Consider the following 18,124-nt stretch of genomic DNA (forward strand, 5'->3'; position numbering starts at 1 on the left):
AACATTACCATTTAAGAAGTAAAGTTAGATTAAGTACTACTGCAGTGCCTTCGGGTATACCTCATTTTTTGTTTGCCCATTACATGCTTAAATGTATACATTTTTTGGTGTACCTACCCGAGAACACTCGACATATAACCGAGCGTGGGAGAAGCATGGATTTTAAACACGCGTTGAGTTCATCTGCTGGTCTCCCACGTGGAATAACTGGTAATGTTTGACTAAAATCTACAGCGAGTAAAACGACATTACCTCCTATTTTTTTTTTTACGATCTCTGAGGTCTTGCTTTTTTCGGTTCAAGGCTTCATAAGCTCTTTTATGTTGTATGGTGTACTTATCCCAAACCATCATCTTTGAATGTTGCAAGACTTTCGCCTTGTATGTAGATCGGGGGTAATTACATTCATTGCATTCCTAGTCTGAATCACAATCTGATTGTATGGGTGGTTACCTGGCACTGTAGGGTTGCCACCCGTCCTTTAAAATACGGAATCGTGCCGCATTTGAGAATGAAATTGCGCGTCCCGTTTTGAATCAATACTGGACGGGATTTGTCCCGTATTTTTTTTATCAATTTTTTTAAAGCAGCGTCTCATGCAAATCATCCCACACGCATTTTATGAAGATGCCTTCCTTCCTACTTTTGATTGGGTAATACTTGATGTCATCGTTAGTTTGATTGGTCTTTTTAACTGTCCAGTGAGGAGGGCGTGTCTTTTAAGTAGAGTCTGCAAAGTGTTGGCACTGAGATGTGCCATCAGCGCCAGAGTTGAAGCCCCTAACGTTGAGGTCAGCACGTCGGCTAACATCCGCCATGTGCCGTCTTTCAGTTGCGAGAAGCAGATCATAGAATGGTTGAAACTGTTGCCCCTAACGTTGCGCCACGGCGTGTGGTTCGTTTATACCTCGTGTCTTCTCATTAAACTTTTATCTCGCGAATATGTTATTGCAATCCGCAGCGGGAGCGTTTCTATAAACTTAATTTAAACTTGCGTTTTACACCGTGCTTTGTTTCCCTTATGAACATGCTTGTATGCTTCACTCGCTTCCTTCTCAATTGTTTAATTAATTTTTTGCTCTTCGCTGTTTGCGGCTCCTCCTTCATTTCCCCCTACTTCGTTCTTTTATCTCGCGATTATGTTATTGCAATCCTTAACGGGAGCGTTTCAATAAACTGATTGAAAATAGTTTTGCATTTACCTTTTTAGTAAAAGGCGAGCTTTTAAGCCTGAGAAATCACCCCGTAAATGCACACGTTTAATTGCACATGTGTTAATATGTATGGTTACACAGTATTAAAAGACAGTGAACAACGTCAGTTACCTTTGTTCCCGCGTTTGATAAAAGGCGAGCTTTTAAGCCTGAGAAATCACCCCGTAAATGCACACGTTTAATTGCACATGTGTTAATATGTATGCTTACACAGTATTAAAAGACAGTCAAAAATTAACGTCATTTACCTTCGTTCCCGCGTTTGACTCGTGCTGTAAATCTCTTCCTTGTTTTTAGTTCACGTGATTACGTAGGAGGCGTGATGACGCGATACGTGACTCCGCCTCCTCCATTACAGTGTATGGACAAAAAATATGTTCCAGTTATGACCATTACGCGTAGAATTTCGAAATGAAACCTGCCTAACTTTTGTAAGTAAGCTGTAAGGAATGAGCCTGCCAAATTTCAGCCTTCCACCTACATGGGAAGTTCGAGAATTAGTGATGAGTGAGTCAGTCAGTCAGTCAGTCAGTCAGTGAGTCAGTGAGGGCTTTGCCTTTTATTAATATGTATAGATTCATCTTTTTTAGTTAATATTCACAGCTCAAAATACCTGATATTATGAAAATAATCCAGTAGCAGAATTATGTTTTAAGATATTTGTCTCCCTTTTTTCAATGTTTTTCTCTCTCTCTCTCAAAACAGATAGTTGAAATATCATATTCTTTTAGTTCTTAACATCAGCCATATCATACATATTGCGTACCAGGGATTTTTCCTGCCTTGCATCCAAACCTGCTTGGGTAGGCTCCAGGTTTCCTGTGATCCTGCCTTGATAAACAGGTTTAGAAAATGTCATATATATTGTTCTTAATCTCAGATGCTGTCTCTGTCATTTTGTGCCCGCCCATACTCCTATTACCTGCTCTAGCTCTGCTCACTATGGGTTTACTGTTCTTATTTATGGGCTATTCAAGTCTCACTGCCCCTAACCTTCACACTACATGCTTATTTTTCTTTGTTTCTCTCAATATAGCTAGGTGGGGTCTACAGACTGATTCAAGTCTAAGAGCCCTGTTCTTCCTAAGCCCCCATGATTTTCATGATCACACCTGCCAGAACATAGTAGATTCTTTTTTCTGATTATTGATATCTTTTCAGACCTGCAGGTGGCAAAATTCTGTCTATAAATTGTTTGTGCCTGAGATGGAATCAGAGATCAATATGGCTGGTCGAAAATAACAAAGCCCAGTACAGTGGAACCTTGGTTCACGACCATAATTCATACCAAACCTCTGGTCGTAAACAAATTTGGTCGTGAACCGAAGCAATTTCCCCCATAGGATTGTTTGTAAATACAATTAATCCGTTCCAGACTGTACGAACTGTATGTAAATACATTTTTTTTAAAGATTTTTAAGCACAAATATAGTTAATTACACCATAGAATGCACAGTGTAATAGTAAACTAATGTAAAAACATTGAATAACACTGACACAAACACCCAGGCTCCCTGCTTAGCTGCACGCGCAGGCTCACTCGCTCTCAGCTGCACGTGCTCTCTCTCATCAGCACGGGAGCCTGCTCTCTCTCTCTTAGCAGCACGCGAGCCCGCGCTCTCTCTCTCTCTCTCTCTCTCTCTCTCTCTCTCTCAGCAGCACACGAGCATGCTCTCTCTCTTTTTCTCTCTCTCTCAGCAGCACACGAGCCCGCTCTCTCTCTCTCTAAGCAGCACACGAGCCCTCTCTCTCTGTCTTGTAACATTGCAGCAGTTCGCGCTATAGCCTTACAACCCGATCGCTGTATAAACACTTTTTTTAATGAGTTTTAAGCACAGGGGAAAAAAAGGAACATTTGAACAAATCCGAACTTTATTTAAAAACCAACCACAAGCAACCAAGAAAGTAACATTGCAGCAGTTCGCGCTATAGCCTTGCAACTTTTTTTAATGAGTTTTAAGCACAGGGGGCAAAAAAAAAAAGGAACATTTGAAAAATCTGTAATTTAATAAACCACCAAGAAAAGTAACATTGCAACAAATCACGCTCCGAACCACTCGCTGTAAACACTTTTTTTTAATGAGTTTTAAGCACAGGGAAAAAAAATGAACATTTGAAAAAATCCATAATTTAATAAACCACCAAGAAAAGTAACATTGCAACAATGCACGCTACGAACCGATCGCTGGAAACAGAAGTGAAAACAAAATCAAGACCAGTGCATTCTTTAACTGCCTTCCTACCTTAATGCGTCCAGCTCTCTCTTTCGCGTTGCCTGTGTGTCTGCGTCTCTCTCTCTCTTGTGCTGCCTGTGTGTCTGCGTCTTTCTCTTGCGCTGTCTCTGTATGTATGTGTGTGTGTGTGTGTGTGTGTGTGTCGCTCTCTCTCGCTCTCTCTCTCTCTTGATTGCTTGCCACACAGGAAATGCACAGGGAGAGACTGAACATGTACAAACCGAAAGGGAAACTGGCTTGTTCGTATATCGAGTGTGTGGTCGTGAACTGAGGCAAAAGTTTGGCGAACTTTTTGGTCGTAAACCGAGTTGTACGTGTACCGAGACGTTCGTGAATCGAGGTTCCACTGTATTTGAGATTTTTGAATGCAATATTGAAGGCATTCATTATAAGCACATTGTCGTTGGAGCAGGAGATGTAGACATTCAGAGTAAAAAACCCTCACACCTGAAAATTCACCTAAATTTCATTACAAATTGGCCCATTCTGGGCAATAAAATGAAAAGGAAAAAAGTGCCAACAGGCAGCGCAGATTTGTTCAGCACAAATGACATAGTAAATATTTTAAAAATTATAAAATTGTTCATATTCAGTGCCTGGATTTGATTATGCTTGTTTTTATCAGACAAAAACAAAACCAAATAGTAAACTGTGTTGTGTAGTGTAATAAGCTTCCACTAACATTAAACTCATATTGTATCCAAACCTGTTAAGTGTACAGTTCTGTCTCATTGTGACACAAAAACTATACTCCATAGTAGCTCTTTAACCATACTATAATTACTAAAACTAAAACTGAAACTAATATATATACAGTATATAAATAAAATAGAAATGTCATTGTAAAATAAAAACTAAATTAAAACTAAAAATACACGGTGAAGGAAGAGTAAAACTAAACTGAATTTCTGAACTGACCTGAGGTCAGAAAAAATATAGAAATAAAAACTAATAATAAAAAGGCAAAACTATAATAACCTTGTTTGGCAGTGCAGCAGATTAACATTATTTTGGACAAAAATCTTTAAATACTTTTTAAATCCTTGATGTCACAATCACTCCTAACCAACTAACAGCTGTATTTGGTGAACTCCCAGCTGGGTTTAACTCTGAGGGCTGAATATTTTTTCCAAAAAGCACAGTTTTCTGAAAAGCACACAAAGCAGTTGTTTCATACATAAATCAACATCTGTTGCTGCGTGCTATGGCTGCCATTTTGCTGTCTCTTGTGGCTCAAGCCGCACATTGGTGGCAAAACTACTGGCTACAGGGACGTGCAACGCAATCCAGTTTGAACCTCTTGTTACTGTAAGTAACAGTCCTTCCAGGCAAACATTGCTGTAGGCGTATTAGCTACACAAGCATTTTCAGCACCACGATCAACTGGGGACTGATCAGCTGATGGTGATATCTTACTTTCATTTTCATTCTCAATCTCGAGATCACTTGCATCAAAATTGGAGTCAGATGAGTCAGAGTCCAACTCAGTGATAATATGTAAAACGTAATCCATGGATTTTTTTGCTTTGTGCATTCGCTTTGATCTCTTGCCAGATGTCTAATTCTTGCTTAGAGGATCTGTTCAACAAAAGTTTTTAAGATATGGCAAGATTTAATAAAAGTTTATAATAAGCACACATTTTTTTTACCCATACTCTCCACCCTTTAGTTCTTTTAGGTTTTATCTTTTCTTTGTTCCAGCTTTTTTTTTTTTTTTTTAATTTTCTGATGTGTTTGACCATAAAGTCATTTGTTGTATAAGTTCAACTTGATTGTACACAATGTTATTTTTTTTAATAAAATTAATAAATTGGAAAAAAAACAGCAATCTTTAGTGTTAAGTAGGCCAAGTACAAGGTTTGTTTAGTTTCAATCAATTCTTTACCTTTTAACTTTGATTTTTGTTTCGCCCCAGTGTTTTGGTTGCTCAATGTATTTTTGATTTCCTGGTTTTGATCTTGCCTGTCACTGGCAACGATTTTGGTTCATATTATTATCTTCTGGTATTTTTTCCCACTCACATTAAATTTAGACACTTTGCCTCATCACATACTGAATGATAATGAGTGACCCCAAGGTAACTAATATGGTAACTGAAGAGGCTAATTTAGCAGAAGAGCAAGTTGAGATAAAAGAGTAGTTGACAAGACTCACAACTATCCATTCATCATCCAACCCGTTATATCCTAATTACAGGGTCACGGAGGTCTGTTGGAGCCAATCCCAGCCAACACAGGGTGCAAGGCAGGAATCAAACCCTGGGCAGGGCGCCAGCCCACCGCAGGACTCACAACTAAAGTACAACAATAGCTTAATGACCTCACAACCATCAAACAGTCTATTAAAATTTTGACTTTAAATGTAGTTAAGCCTCTTATGCCTCACCCTAAGCATTGTGTCAAAGACATGACAAAATATTGTGTTCTCGTCATTCAGGGCGAGCAGCCTTGCACATATCCTGGCAATAGAGTGACAATCGCTTTTATGGCTACACTCACAACTGATAGTGAAAACCCATTCAATTGTCTTCTCTACACAAAAAAATCACCAGGGGCCTCATGTATAAATGGTGTGTACGTACAAAAATGTTGCGTATGCCCGTTTCCACGCTCACATCGTGATGTATAAAAACTAAACTTGGCAGAAAGCCACGCACATTTTCACGCAAGGTCAATCCCTGGCGTACGCAAGATCTCCGCTCGGTTTTGCAAACTGGCGGCACCCAGCGTCAAAGCAGTGCTACTGTTCCTGTGTGATTTCCCTTTGTTTTTTAGATACACATCCTTGATGCGGCTTTATTAAACACCCTGAAATTAACCGCATATCGTTTTTTAGTTCAAGGCATCTGATTTTAGGCAACCTATAATCATATAATGGTGCACCGAATAGCAAAACTTTTCCAAATACCATAGCCACTTTAGTGTTGTTACTATCAGTGCACCACTCAGAGTATTTAACCCACTGTATCAGAGTGTGGAATCATAGCTCTACAGCAGCTGATTGGAAAGAGGATTATCGGGGTTCAGCTTCTAACACACGCTACCTCAGCTATGCACACAGTCTATTTGAACTTCTCATATTCATCAAACGCTTCACAGCCTTTCCTGTATGGACCTTGCGGTTCAGAAACAATTTCATCCCAAGAGCTATAAACACACTCAATCAGTCCATCAAGTGCTCCCGGTAGAATTGTTTGTACTTATAAGTACATTTACCTCACTGTAAGCTTGCATTACAGTTATAATATTGCACAACCTGGTCCACTTACGCTTTCATATTGTATATTTTTCACTGTTTGTTATATTATTATTATTATCGTTGTTGTTGTTATTTTACCATTTTATTGGAAAATAAGTTTATGGAGAATTTGCGTATTGAATCTCATTGTACCATACAATAACAATAAAGGAATTCAATTCAATAGAATAGAGCATGTATTTACAGATGATGACGACTGGCTCCAAAGTCGACTTAGATTTCCAGGCGCTATCTTATTGGAGCTCTTGATATCATTTTTAAGATGAAATTCAGTAAAGTATATGTATTACATTACACAGATGCATTTTTTAACTTCATTTAAATAATGTGTATTGTTAATGATTAAATATGCGAGGACTCTGGGCAGTGGTAGCGATGAGCTGGTGCTCCATTCAGGGATTGTTCCTGACTCTGCATGTTTGCTTGCTGGGATTGGCACGACCCTGGATGGATGGAATAATTAAACATGTACTACGAAGATATTTCAGTGTTTCTTAAAAGTTTTGAAGAATCAGCATTCTAAGCTTAAAGATGGCTTGACATTAATTAACTCTTTTAGGGTGGGTGTTGACTTTTGTCGACAGGAGGGGTTGAGGGCGCATTTCGACAAAAGTTGACATCCAGAGGTAGAGGGTGACAATCAGCTGTTAATAGCGACAAAACTCACTGTTATGTCACAGGCATTCCCTCTCTGCTTGGAGGAATGTTAGACTCATTGACTCGGCATCTAATCCTTGCGTGTGCATGAGTTACGAAATGTAAACAAAGACAAGATGGCATCGACATCTCACGAGGGAGCGAAGCGAGTGCAGAAAAGAAAATACTCAGCAGACGATGTTTTGCACATTATCATTGAGTTGGGCTCTGATTTTTCAGAATCTGATTTTGTTGACAGTGATGAGGAGATTGAGCAAAAGAGTAAGGAACTGGCATCAGCTGATTGGACACCAGCCGATGCCGCCCCAGCTATTCGGCCGCCAGCTTAGTGCATTCTCGCAGCCGACGTACCTGCGGTAAGGTTCGTGTGGGAGGAATACCCAGACATTGATCCGTGGGAGTCAAACTGGCTACCGGACTTCACAAGACAGATTGGACACGACAGATTACCAGCCACTGCTCTCTCCTGATGCTGCTTTTCAACTACTGTCAGATGAGACAAATCGGTATGCAGAGCAATTTTTTGAATCGTAGGCTGAGCTTGTAGTGCATTCTCGTTTTTCTAAGTGGAAACCCACAACAAAAGATGAGATGAAGGGCTTTGTGGCATGACAAATAGAGATGGGACTCGACTGGTGATATAACTTAAGGGAGCATTGGTCCAAACGTGCTTTGTCCTCTGGTTGCTTTGGACAGGTTATGCCGCGTGATAGGTACGTGCTGCTGCAAAGTTTTGTTCATTTCTGTGATAACCAGAAGCAAATCCCAAAGGGTGAGCCAGGCTATAACCCCATGTATAAAGTTCAGCCCCAGCTTGACATTGTGGAACCAACATATAAACAGTTTTATCAGCCTGGCGTGATTTCTCTGTGCATGAATCTATGATAAAATAAAAGGGACACCTTTTTTCTGACAATATATGCCAGACAAGCCCACAAAGTATGGCATAAAGGATTTTGTACTGGCAGAAGCAAACACTGGTTTCTGCCTGAAAGTAATTACATATACAGGAAAGTATTTCTTTCAAAGAGAGAACTGTCCCTTGACAAGTCAGGTTGTGCTGGAGCTGCTTCAGGGCTATGAACATTTGGGTCATGTTGTGTACATGGACAATTTTTATACGTTACAAGAATTGTTCATGGAGCTACAGAGCAAGTGAATTGGAGCTTGTGGCACAGTGAGGGTGAACAGGAGACACAGGTCTTCATAGTTGAAGCCAGACAGGCAGAAGAGGAAAAGAGGTGACAATCCAGTTTTCATGCAGGCAGAAAACTTGGTGGCATTGGCATGGCACGATGTCAAACGGGTGACTTGTTTCTCTACAGTACACACTAACAATATATGTGAGAAAGTGCAGCAACAGACAATTGAAAAGGAGGCACCGGTGCAACACATATTGTAAGCAGTGCAATGTGGCAATGCATGCAATTGGCTGCTTTGAGCGATATCACACTTTGCTGGACTTTGCTGTGTAACATGTATGTGTTATGTATGTGAAATCATATAGTATGCAGGCTCTTACAACATGCAAGACAGTAACATTTGTCAGAAGTAAATATTTTTTGCTGATTTGATATGTTAAACAATTGCTTTGTGTTCTTCTTTTTTTTAAAAAAGTTAGTTTTTGGAAAAATATTCAGCCCTGTGAGAAAAGAAACAAAAAAAGATTAGCCCTAAAAGAGTTAAAGAGCTGATTGTGTAGTTTTGGTAAATAGGTAAATAACATTCAATGTGGCTTTTAGATAAGTAACATATATATGATTTCCAAATGGTGCCATCTTTCCACTTTACGCCTGGTGCAGCTGCATTGTTCTTATGTGTGAGTTGACGCTTCTTGCGGGGAGGGCTTCTGTTCTCTTTCTCCGATGTAGAATCTGAGTTCACCTCTGCTATAGCACGTGTTTATTTGAAAACAGCAGTGTCAGATCGGGGCGAGTGTGAAGGTGACTGAGAGAATAAAACTGAATTAAAAAAAAACAAAAAAACGCTAACCTTTATAAGTACCATACATTTACACTGGCTGTTACAGACTCGAATCAAATGTACGTTTTTATTCTATAATAGTAAGATTAAGAGCAGCTCACTACTCAAAACAGAAGCATCTTGGATCGAACCATGAACATCTTGATTACGAGTCAGCAGTTCTTACTGCTGCACCACCAAAGTGGTCATATTAAGGGCGTGTCAATTTTGCACCCTAACGTAAGTTCTTTTTCTGCAGTTATATTCTTGAATTAAAGCGCACTTATTTGGTTATACTTGTACCTTTTGTGAAAGTGTTTATTTTATATTTGGTCTTCAGGCTTCACACATTGTACAATACATGTCTACATTTTGTCACTTATTACTAAAACATGAAAAACGTTTCTGTTTTAATGATGTATTTACATAGATTTTTGTATACACAGAACACACATGAAATGCATGTATTCTAAATAATGATATATTATTTACTCTTTACAACTCCTAGCAACTTACACTAAAACCTGAAAAACGTTTCTGTTTTAATGATGTATTTACATAGATTTTTGTATACACAGAACACACATGAAATGCATGTATTCTAAATAATGATATATTATTTACCCTTTACAACTCCTGGCAACTCACACGCAGGTAAACAGCCTTGAGTTGAAAGAACTTTCTGCCCTTTCTGCGTTCGTGGGTGGGGGGGTGGGATAGTAGGCTGCTTGTGTTGATCGACACATTTACAACACAAAAGATGCTGACAGAGAGGTGCGAATGGATTTAAGGTGGGCCGGGATTATGAATTTTTTATAGGCTCTGATAATTTTAGTGTTAAAGCAACCTTCTCAATATAAATGATGTGGTAATAATGGTTTATCTTCCTGTATATCCAGCCAGGTCACACAATAAAAAAGGAATAAACCTCCTGAGCACCAAAATAACATATGGAAAAAGAATAATGATTTTGGAAGTTACTGATTTTATAGATCAAAAAGAGAAGCATTTTTTTGCCAAAGTAATCTAATACAGTGGAACCTCGGTTCACGAACGTCTTGGTACACGTACAAATCGGTTTACAACCAAAAAGTTCGCCAAACTTTTTCCTCGGTTCACGACCACACACTTGGTATACGAACAAGCCAGTTTCCCTTTCAGTTTGTACATGTTCAGTCTCTCCCTGTGCATTTCCTGTGCAGCGAGCAAGAGAGTGAGAGAGAGCGAGCGACACACACACACACACAGGCAGCGCGAGAAAGAGAGAGAGATGCGCACACACACAGGCAGCGAGAGAGACGCGCACACACACAGGCAGCGAGAGAGAGAGAGAGAGAGACGCGCACACACACAGGCAGCGAGAGAGAGAGACGCGCACACACACAGGCAGCGCGCGAGAGAGAGACGCGCACACACACAGGCAGCGCGCGAGAGAGAGAGACGCGCACACACACAGGCAGCACGAGAGAGAGAGAGACGCGCACACACACAGGCAGCGCGAGAGAGAGAGACGCGCACACACAGGCAGCGAGAGAGACGCGCACACACACAGGCAGCGCGAGAGAGAGAGACGCGCACACACACAGGCAGCGCGCGAGAGAGAGAGACGCGCACACACACAGGCAGCACGAGAGAGAGATGCGCACACACACACAGGCAGCGTGAGAGAGAGACAGACACACACACACACACAGGCAGTGCGAGAGAGAGAGCTGGACGCATAAGATAGGAAGGCAGTTAAAGAATGCACTGGGCTTGATTTTGTTTTCACTTCTGTTTACAGCGATCGGTTCGTAGCGTGCATTGTTGCAATGTTACTTTTCTTGGTGGTTTATTAAATTACGGATTTTTTTAAATGTTCATTTTTATCCCTGTGCTTAAAACTCATTAAAAAAGTGTTTTTAGCCAACGGTTGGTAGCGCTATAGCGCGAACTATTGCAGTGTTAGTTTTCTCTGTTGTTCAATGTTTTTACATTTAGTTTACTATTACGCTGTGCATTCTATGGTTTAACTAACTATATTTGTGCTTAAAAACTTAAAAAAATATATATTTACATACAGTTCGTATGGTCTGGAACGGATTAATTGTATTTACATACAATCCTATGGGGGAAATTGCTTCGGTTCACGACCAAAGTTTTGGAACGAATTATGGACGTGAACCGAGGTTCCACTGTATATGTAACGCTGAATGCGGTGTGGGTGTGGCTTTTTTTTCTCTATACAATTCCATAGCCTTGTTTCAATTTCAACAAAATTTTGCGCACACATCCCACTTTGTTAGGAAGAAAGAAACAGATTACTCTGGATCCCCAAATTTTGACCCTGGAGGTATCTGGGAGGTTGATGCAGAGGAAGGTCATGGGTGTTTCCTTTGTACTATAGTGAATTGTAAAGATAGTGCCTTTCCCCAGACTCCGTCCCCTGAAATAAATTCAGCATCAATAGTCATAATAATTATGAATTTCTATGATGCATGACTATTCTGTGCAATAAATGTTTTGACTCATCATTTGTCTTTGCGACAGTACACTTTGAAAAACACTAATATTTATTGAAGTTAGATAGTGTGGAAACCAGGGTCGCTCCAGCTGCGCCAACCCCAACACAGACAGGCAGAGACACAAGTTCAGCACAGCACATGTCTTCCTCGCTCCCCTCACCAGCATAGTACACCAAGTACCAAATATACAGTCCCGTCTTCTTCCTTTCTTCTCCCTTTGTCATTCCGCCTTCACTCCTCTTCTGGCAAGCTTTGTCCTCTTCCGGCCAACTCCGGCACCTTAAGTGGAGTGTGGCAGCTCCTTTTGTGTTGGCCCCTGGAATGTTCTAGGTGGCTCGCTAATCAGACCTGGAATCACTCCCAGGTGTGGTGAAAGCCCAAAGTAGGACTCTGCAGCTCCCTCTGGCGACCCCCACGGAACGCATCGGATCAGTGCCAAACTGCAACACCCAGCGTGCCCTGTAGCGTCCCGGTGGACGTAGTGCCGTGCAGATACTCTCTCCCTTCCATCCTGCTGGCGTCCCGGCTGGGTAATGGCCCTAAATGCCTGTCACAATAGTTCTACCTTAAAATTACTTACTTGGGCAACACCGGGTACTGGTGCTAATATTAGCATAATTGTTAGGCAAACCTTAAGAGTTAATTTACACAGTGAAAGGAAAATTAGTGTAGTATTAGTATTTTGTAGTGTTGTTTTGCTAGTGTGATGTATGTTCCATTTCTTTCTTATTATTCTGGATTTTGTTTTGACAAACAATATTTTATAACCTGTGCTGTGGCATATTACTTTGACTAGTTCCTTTGTCTGTTGGTCTTTGAGTTCAATATTTCTAGCTAGCTGTCTTAAGTAACAATTTATTCAACTTACAGACAAGCAGCTTCCAGCTAAGTTCCTTAGTTGTTTAGTCAAACTTCTTCAGCGATCTTGTTAAAATTATATATGAATCCCAGCTGCCCTGCAACACTGCTCTTGATAATTGGGTGTGGCAGATGGATGGGTGAATAGTTTAAGATTAATTTTCTCCATGATGTTACTGGTATTAACATTGTAATGAAAAGTTCGTAATAGGATGCTTATACAATAAGAATTTAATAAGTGAGATAGTTAATTTATTCCAGATAACTGACTGATGGCAGACCCCAGAGGTTAAAACACAGCTGAAAACATGAAAATGATTAACCCCTGTTCTTAACTCTGCCTCTTGAAAACATGTAGAAATTAATTTTCCTCTCTTGTTGCATGTAGACTGAGCGAAGAAAAAGAAGAGAGTGTGGAACGTTTCAAAGCGGAACAAGAGTCATTTGAAAAGAGAATACAGCAGTTGGAGAAGCAGAACAAACTAATTGAACATGAAAGGGAAGATATCCTTTCGACATAGTTTTTTCTTTAAAGCTTGGCAAGTGGGTGAGCAATAGATACAACAGTAAACGTGTAATTAATATGATCAACCTTTAGTGTCAGTCCTAAAACCTGCTATCAGTTTTTTAGAAAAGACTTTTTATGATTGTTTCAGTATTAGTAATTGGCAGCATTTGCCTAAATTAAAATTTAAGATATCCCAATAATACAATAGCAAAGTTAATAGTTTAGATTAACTTACACATTTTCAATTTCTTAACTCCTTCTATAATAAAAATAGTAGTTACAGTTAAAGGAAACCATTCCTCTTTTCCCAGTATCCTTCACTAATTTTTTCTCTCTTGTGCCACAGCCCTTCAGCAAATTCCAGTCATGTAGTGAATGTGAGAAAATTGTGATGTTTACATGCAGTAAAAGTTAAAGGAGAGTCTTAATATGTATACCCTTAATCACTGTTCTTATGTTCTTGATTTCTCTGTAATTTCTAAAAATTAACCCACAGATTTAGAATATTTAAATGAGAAACTAGGTTTGCTACATGACATGTTTTGCTGTTTAATGGTATTTGACATTTAAACATTCTTCTCCAAACCTTCTGTAGTTCTAGTATTTATTTTTCAGTAAATAAATCAGACATATTTTCTTTTAACTTATTTGTGACTTAACAAATAATAGTTTATGTGGCAAAAGTATAGTATTTTTTCATGTTCAAAGATCAGATCAAGAAATTTCGTCCACAGCATCCATAGTCTACTAAAATGAGGTTTAGTAAATTGTGCGTTTATTGTATTAAGAGTTCCTTTTGTATTGACTTTATGTAATTTTTGTCTGTTTCCATCAGTCATTTGGGATGATCTTGCACTCTAAGTAGGGGTTCTCAGAACTATAGGCTACAAATATGTCCTTAATTTTGGTGATTTCAATTTACTTTTGATGTTGTTATATTAATTTTGCTGCCATATTGGGTGGGCACCATTTTGCATCCTGTTTACCATGGCCAGGTTAGTGTCTGTATAGGTGTGTCCTTGGTGGTCATGGCCTCTCACCAATTATTCGATGGGTTTAAAAGTTGTTAAGGATAAAGTTGCGTCATATTCCTTGCTGTCAGATTCTTAAACAACCCCTTTGCCTTGAAACTGTGCATTTAATTCTTAGATTATCTGGTTTTTTGATTCTCAGATGTTTTTCACTATGTGTTTAGTTCCCACTAGCCAACCTGCAGCGTAGCATACGCCACATAATTATGTATTGATGGGTGAACACTTCCTGAAAGACACAGTTGTCCAAATGGGGTGGGTTTGAGGATATGACTGTAGGTGAATGAAAAGATGGAACTCTGGAGAGGGCAACATACAATTGTCCGTGACTCAAAACTGGAGGACCACCATCGCGCCTCCACCTCCCAGAGCGAGGGACGGGGCTGGACGGCGCTTGGGCGTGGAGGGCGGAACAGTAAGAGGGGAAGGATGCCCATTCTGCCCCGGCCCCCCCGCCATTCTAGTCTGCTGATTTCTTAGTCATCTCTTAGTCATCGTTCAGTACGCACTGCCTGCTCATGTGCCCGCCCCCAACTCCTCACCTGAGTCGCTTTCGTTTGTGTACAGTCCACATGCACCTGTGAGTCACGTTGACTGTTCATCTTCCAAACACCGCCTCAGTCGCTTTTGTCTCTGCTACAGTCCACATGCACCTCTGAGCCACGTTGACTTATCATTGTTCTTCATTGCGGTTCCGGCTGCTTTTCTATATATAATCCACCAAGTCACCAGACCATGGTAGTAGCAACAGGGGGTGTGTACAAAGGGCAGGGACTTAATCAGTGCGAGCGTATGACCCGCACTTACTGGGAATTCCTCGTTTGTGGGGAACAATTGCAAGCCCCAGTCTCCATCACGAATGGGGTTCAACAGCTTAGCCACGCCTCTCGGCGCCGGGTAGACACACGTTGATCCATTCAGTGTAGCACGTGTGCAAAGCAGCAGCACTACCACTGCTCCACCTGTGAGGACGACCTTTACCACTTTCTGGGCTATTTTATTTTAAAGGTTTGATACAAAAGAATAGACCAATATCTATGAAAAATGCTCCATATAATGGGGCAATAGATGATTAGCCCATTAATTTTTAATTTGCATATGCTGTTTAGAAGCAACAGTTATATTTGTTATATATGTGTTAAACGTAGTTCTAATTCTGTTTGAATAGTTGATGGATTTTGGCATCTAGAGATGCAGCCAAGAAGAATGAGTGAGGAATAGTGTGTTATCTTCTGGTACTGTGCCTCTACTGTGCCTGAAATTTTTAGTAATGTGATTACACTAGTTTGAAAAACTACCAGGTGGATCAGTGATAGTTGTTCGATCAGTGAAATTCCACAAGGTGGAGCAGTGAAAGGTTTAAATGGCACTCTAATAGCGAAGAGCCCTTTCAAATCTAGGTCAAGAATTGGAAACAATCTCTTCTTAAATTATGGAATTTAAGGTGAATATTGTTTAGACTTTTATTGGTTTTAAACTTTTATTCTGTAGAACAGGAATGTACTGTGATGTGTGCTTTTCAGGATTACATCCTCAAAGAGCAAATTCGAAGTAGATTTCTTCTGTAGAAAATGCAAACAGTAATAATAATATATTTCATTTAATTGTGTCATTCATGGGCACATTACAAGATCAAACCAAGGATATTGCGGGTTGGATAATGGATGGATGGATGACATCATACTGTTGATAAATATTCAATTAAACTATATACATCTAAATACATACAACTGAATTACATCTTTCTCATAAATCTTTTATGTGTCGGAATGTTACTGTATAATTTTTTATTCTTTTCTAATACATTACTTGCCATTAGGGCTGAACGATTAGAAGAAAATATCTAATTTTCAATATAATTTTTTAAGGTCAAGCTTTAGTTCAATATTCACAGTGTAATTGATATAAAACATGTTGGAGAATTACCACATGAGATACCATCAAAATATTAAATGCTTTATATTCTAATGCAAATGCAAGAATGACACATTTATTATATTTTTACATTGACATAGAACAAGCAAACAAACAAATTATCGCCAAAGCTGTGACTTGTGGCTCAGAGCAGCATCTAAATATTTCACAATCACTGATCAATACAATGTTATTTACTGATATTCCAATATTACTTAGCTTATAAATTGTCAAACCATAGAATAATCATCAAAGTGATCAGTAAATATAGTAGAAATAGTGTCTAAACATTACACAAAATATATAAATATTGCACATTCAAATAAAACATTTATTTGTAGAAAACTAGCATTTAACTTTTTGGACTTTTTTTCACAAAGGCTGCCACTATAGGATATAGTGCTGAACAACTAGAATTTTAAAATTACTCCAAAAATCAGAAACCTTACATACTGCTCTTTCTTCTCAACACTTATTGCAGTCTTTTTTCTTTTTGTCAAGAACACCTGCATGTCAACTTTGCTGGTTTCAGACATGAACGCTGACATGTGACTACATGGTCTCTAGCATTAAACAGTCCCTCTGATGGCAATCCCATGACTGGTATGGACAGGAATTTGGGAGCTATTTTGCTCAGTACTGGAAAGGTAACATTGCATACTAGTGTCTCCCCTGTCTGTGAACACTGAAATTACCCTAAGTTCTTGTCTATAAGCCGGACTCATGTATTAGCCGGAGACCAAAAATCATACGAATTTTTAAAATAAAATCGTATCATAGATAAGCCGGACTCATGGATAAGCCGAACGTACTATAACCTATAACTAATAGAAGGGAGGGAGGTCAGTGGTCTCACTCGCGCCCATTTAATTTCTTTAAGGGGGGAGAGAGTGTGAGATATTGGCGTCTCTCTCACTCCCCGCATGGCGCGGTTGGAGCGGCCGGAGCGCGTTCTTTCTGCTCTGGGCGTCGCCGAGTCGACACGAGCGCGTAGCGGTCATTTAAATTGTGATTTTATATGTAAGCATTTTTAAATATATATCGCGGATTTCTGCGGACAATGGGTCTTTTAATTTCTGGTACATGCTTCCTCAGTTGGTTTGCCCAGTTGATTTCATACAAGGGACGCTATTGGCAGATGGCTGAGAAGCTATCCAGCTTACTTTCTCTCTCTCTCTCTCTCTCTTGCGCTGACGTAGGGGGGTGTGAGCAGGGGGGCTGTGTGCAGCTGCTTCCTGAAGGACATGCTGCACGGAGCTTCGCATACTTAAAAGCTCAAAGGGCACGTATTGATTTTTTTTATCTGTCTCTCTCTCTCTCTCTCTTCCTCTCTCTTCCTGCTCCTGACAGAGGGGGTGTGAGCTGCCGCCTTCAACAGCTTTGTACCGGCGGTGCTTCGCATACTTAAAAGCCAAAAAGCCCTATTGATTTTTTTTTTGACTGCTTGCTTTGCACTCCTTTGAAAAGGAAGATATGTTTGCATTCTTTTAATTGTGAGACAGAACTGTCATCTCTGTCTTGTCATGGAGCACAGTTTAAACTTTTGAAAAAGAGACAAATGTTTGTTTGCAGTGTTTGAATAACGTTCCTGTCTCTCTACAACCTCCTGTGTTTCTGCGCAAATCTGTGACCCAAGCATGACAATATAAAAATAACCATATAAACATATGGTTTCTACTTCGCGGATATTCTTATTTCGCGGGTGGCTCTGGAACGCAACCCCCGCGATGGATGTATATGCCGGACTTATGTATAAGCCGATATTCTATTTTTTCATTTTCACAACTTTTTTCCTTAGATAAGCCGCGGCTTATTGACAAGAACTTAGGGTAATTGAATCAGCCTTGCACTTCCCCACCCCCACCCTTCCTCTTTCCAATATATGCGATGTACTTAACTGTTGAACAATTTTAATCCAATCAAAAACCCGAAGGAGCTGAGTTTGAATCAGTTACATTAGATACAAGGTGGATATGAGAAAAGG

At 39.8% G+C, this 18,124-nt stretch overlaps 1 protein-coding gene across 3 annotated transcripts in view; it reads left to right on the forward strand.

The window, feature by feature from the left end:
• The window catches only part of kiaa1328 (KIAA1328 ortholog), a 427,478-nt gene that overhangs the window by 98,573 nt on the left and 310,781 nt on the right, over positions 1-18,124 (forward strand). For all 3 annotated transcript variants that reach the window (XM_051930087.1, XM_051930086.1, XM_051930088.1), the window contains one exon: positions 13,076-13,191. In XM_051930087.1, the coding sequence (XP_051786047.1) occupies positions 13,076-13,191 (116 nt within the window). The remainder of the gene's footprint in view (positions 1-13,075; positions 13,192-18,124) is intronic.

The sequence above is a fragment of the Erpetoichthys calabaricus genome, chromosome 7 (assembly GCF_900747795.2).
Source record: "Erpetoichthys calabaricus chromosome 7, fErpCal1.3, whole genome shotgun sequence".
Taxonomy (NCBI): Eukaryota; Metazoa; Chordata; class Cladistia; order Polypteriformes; family Polypteridae; genus Erpetoichthys; species Erpetoichthys calabaricus.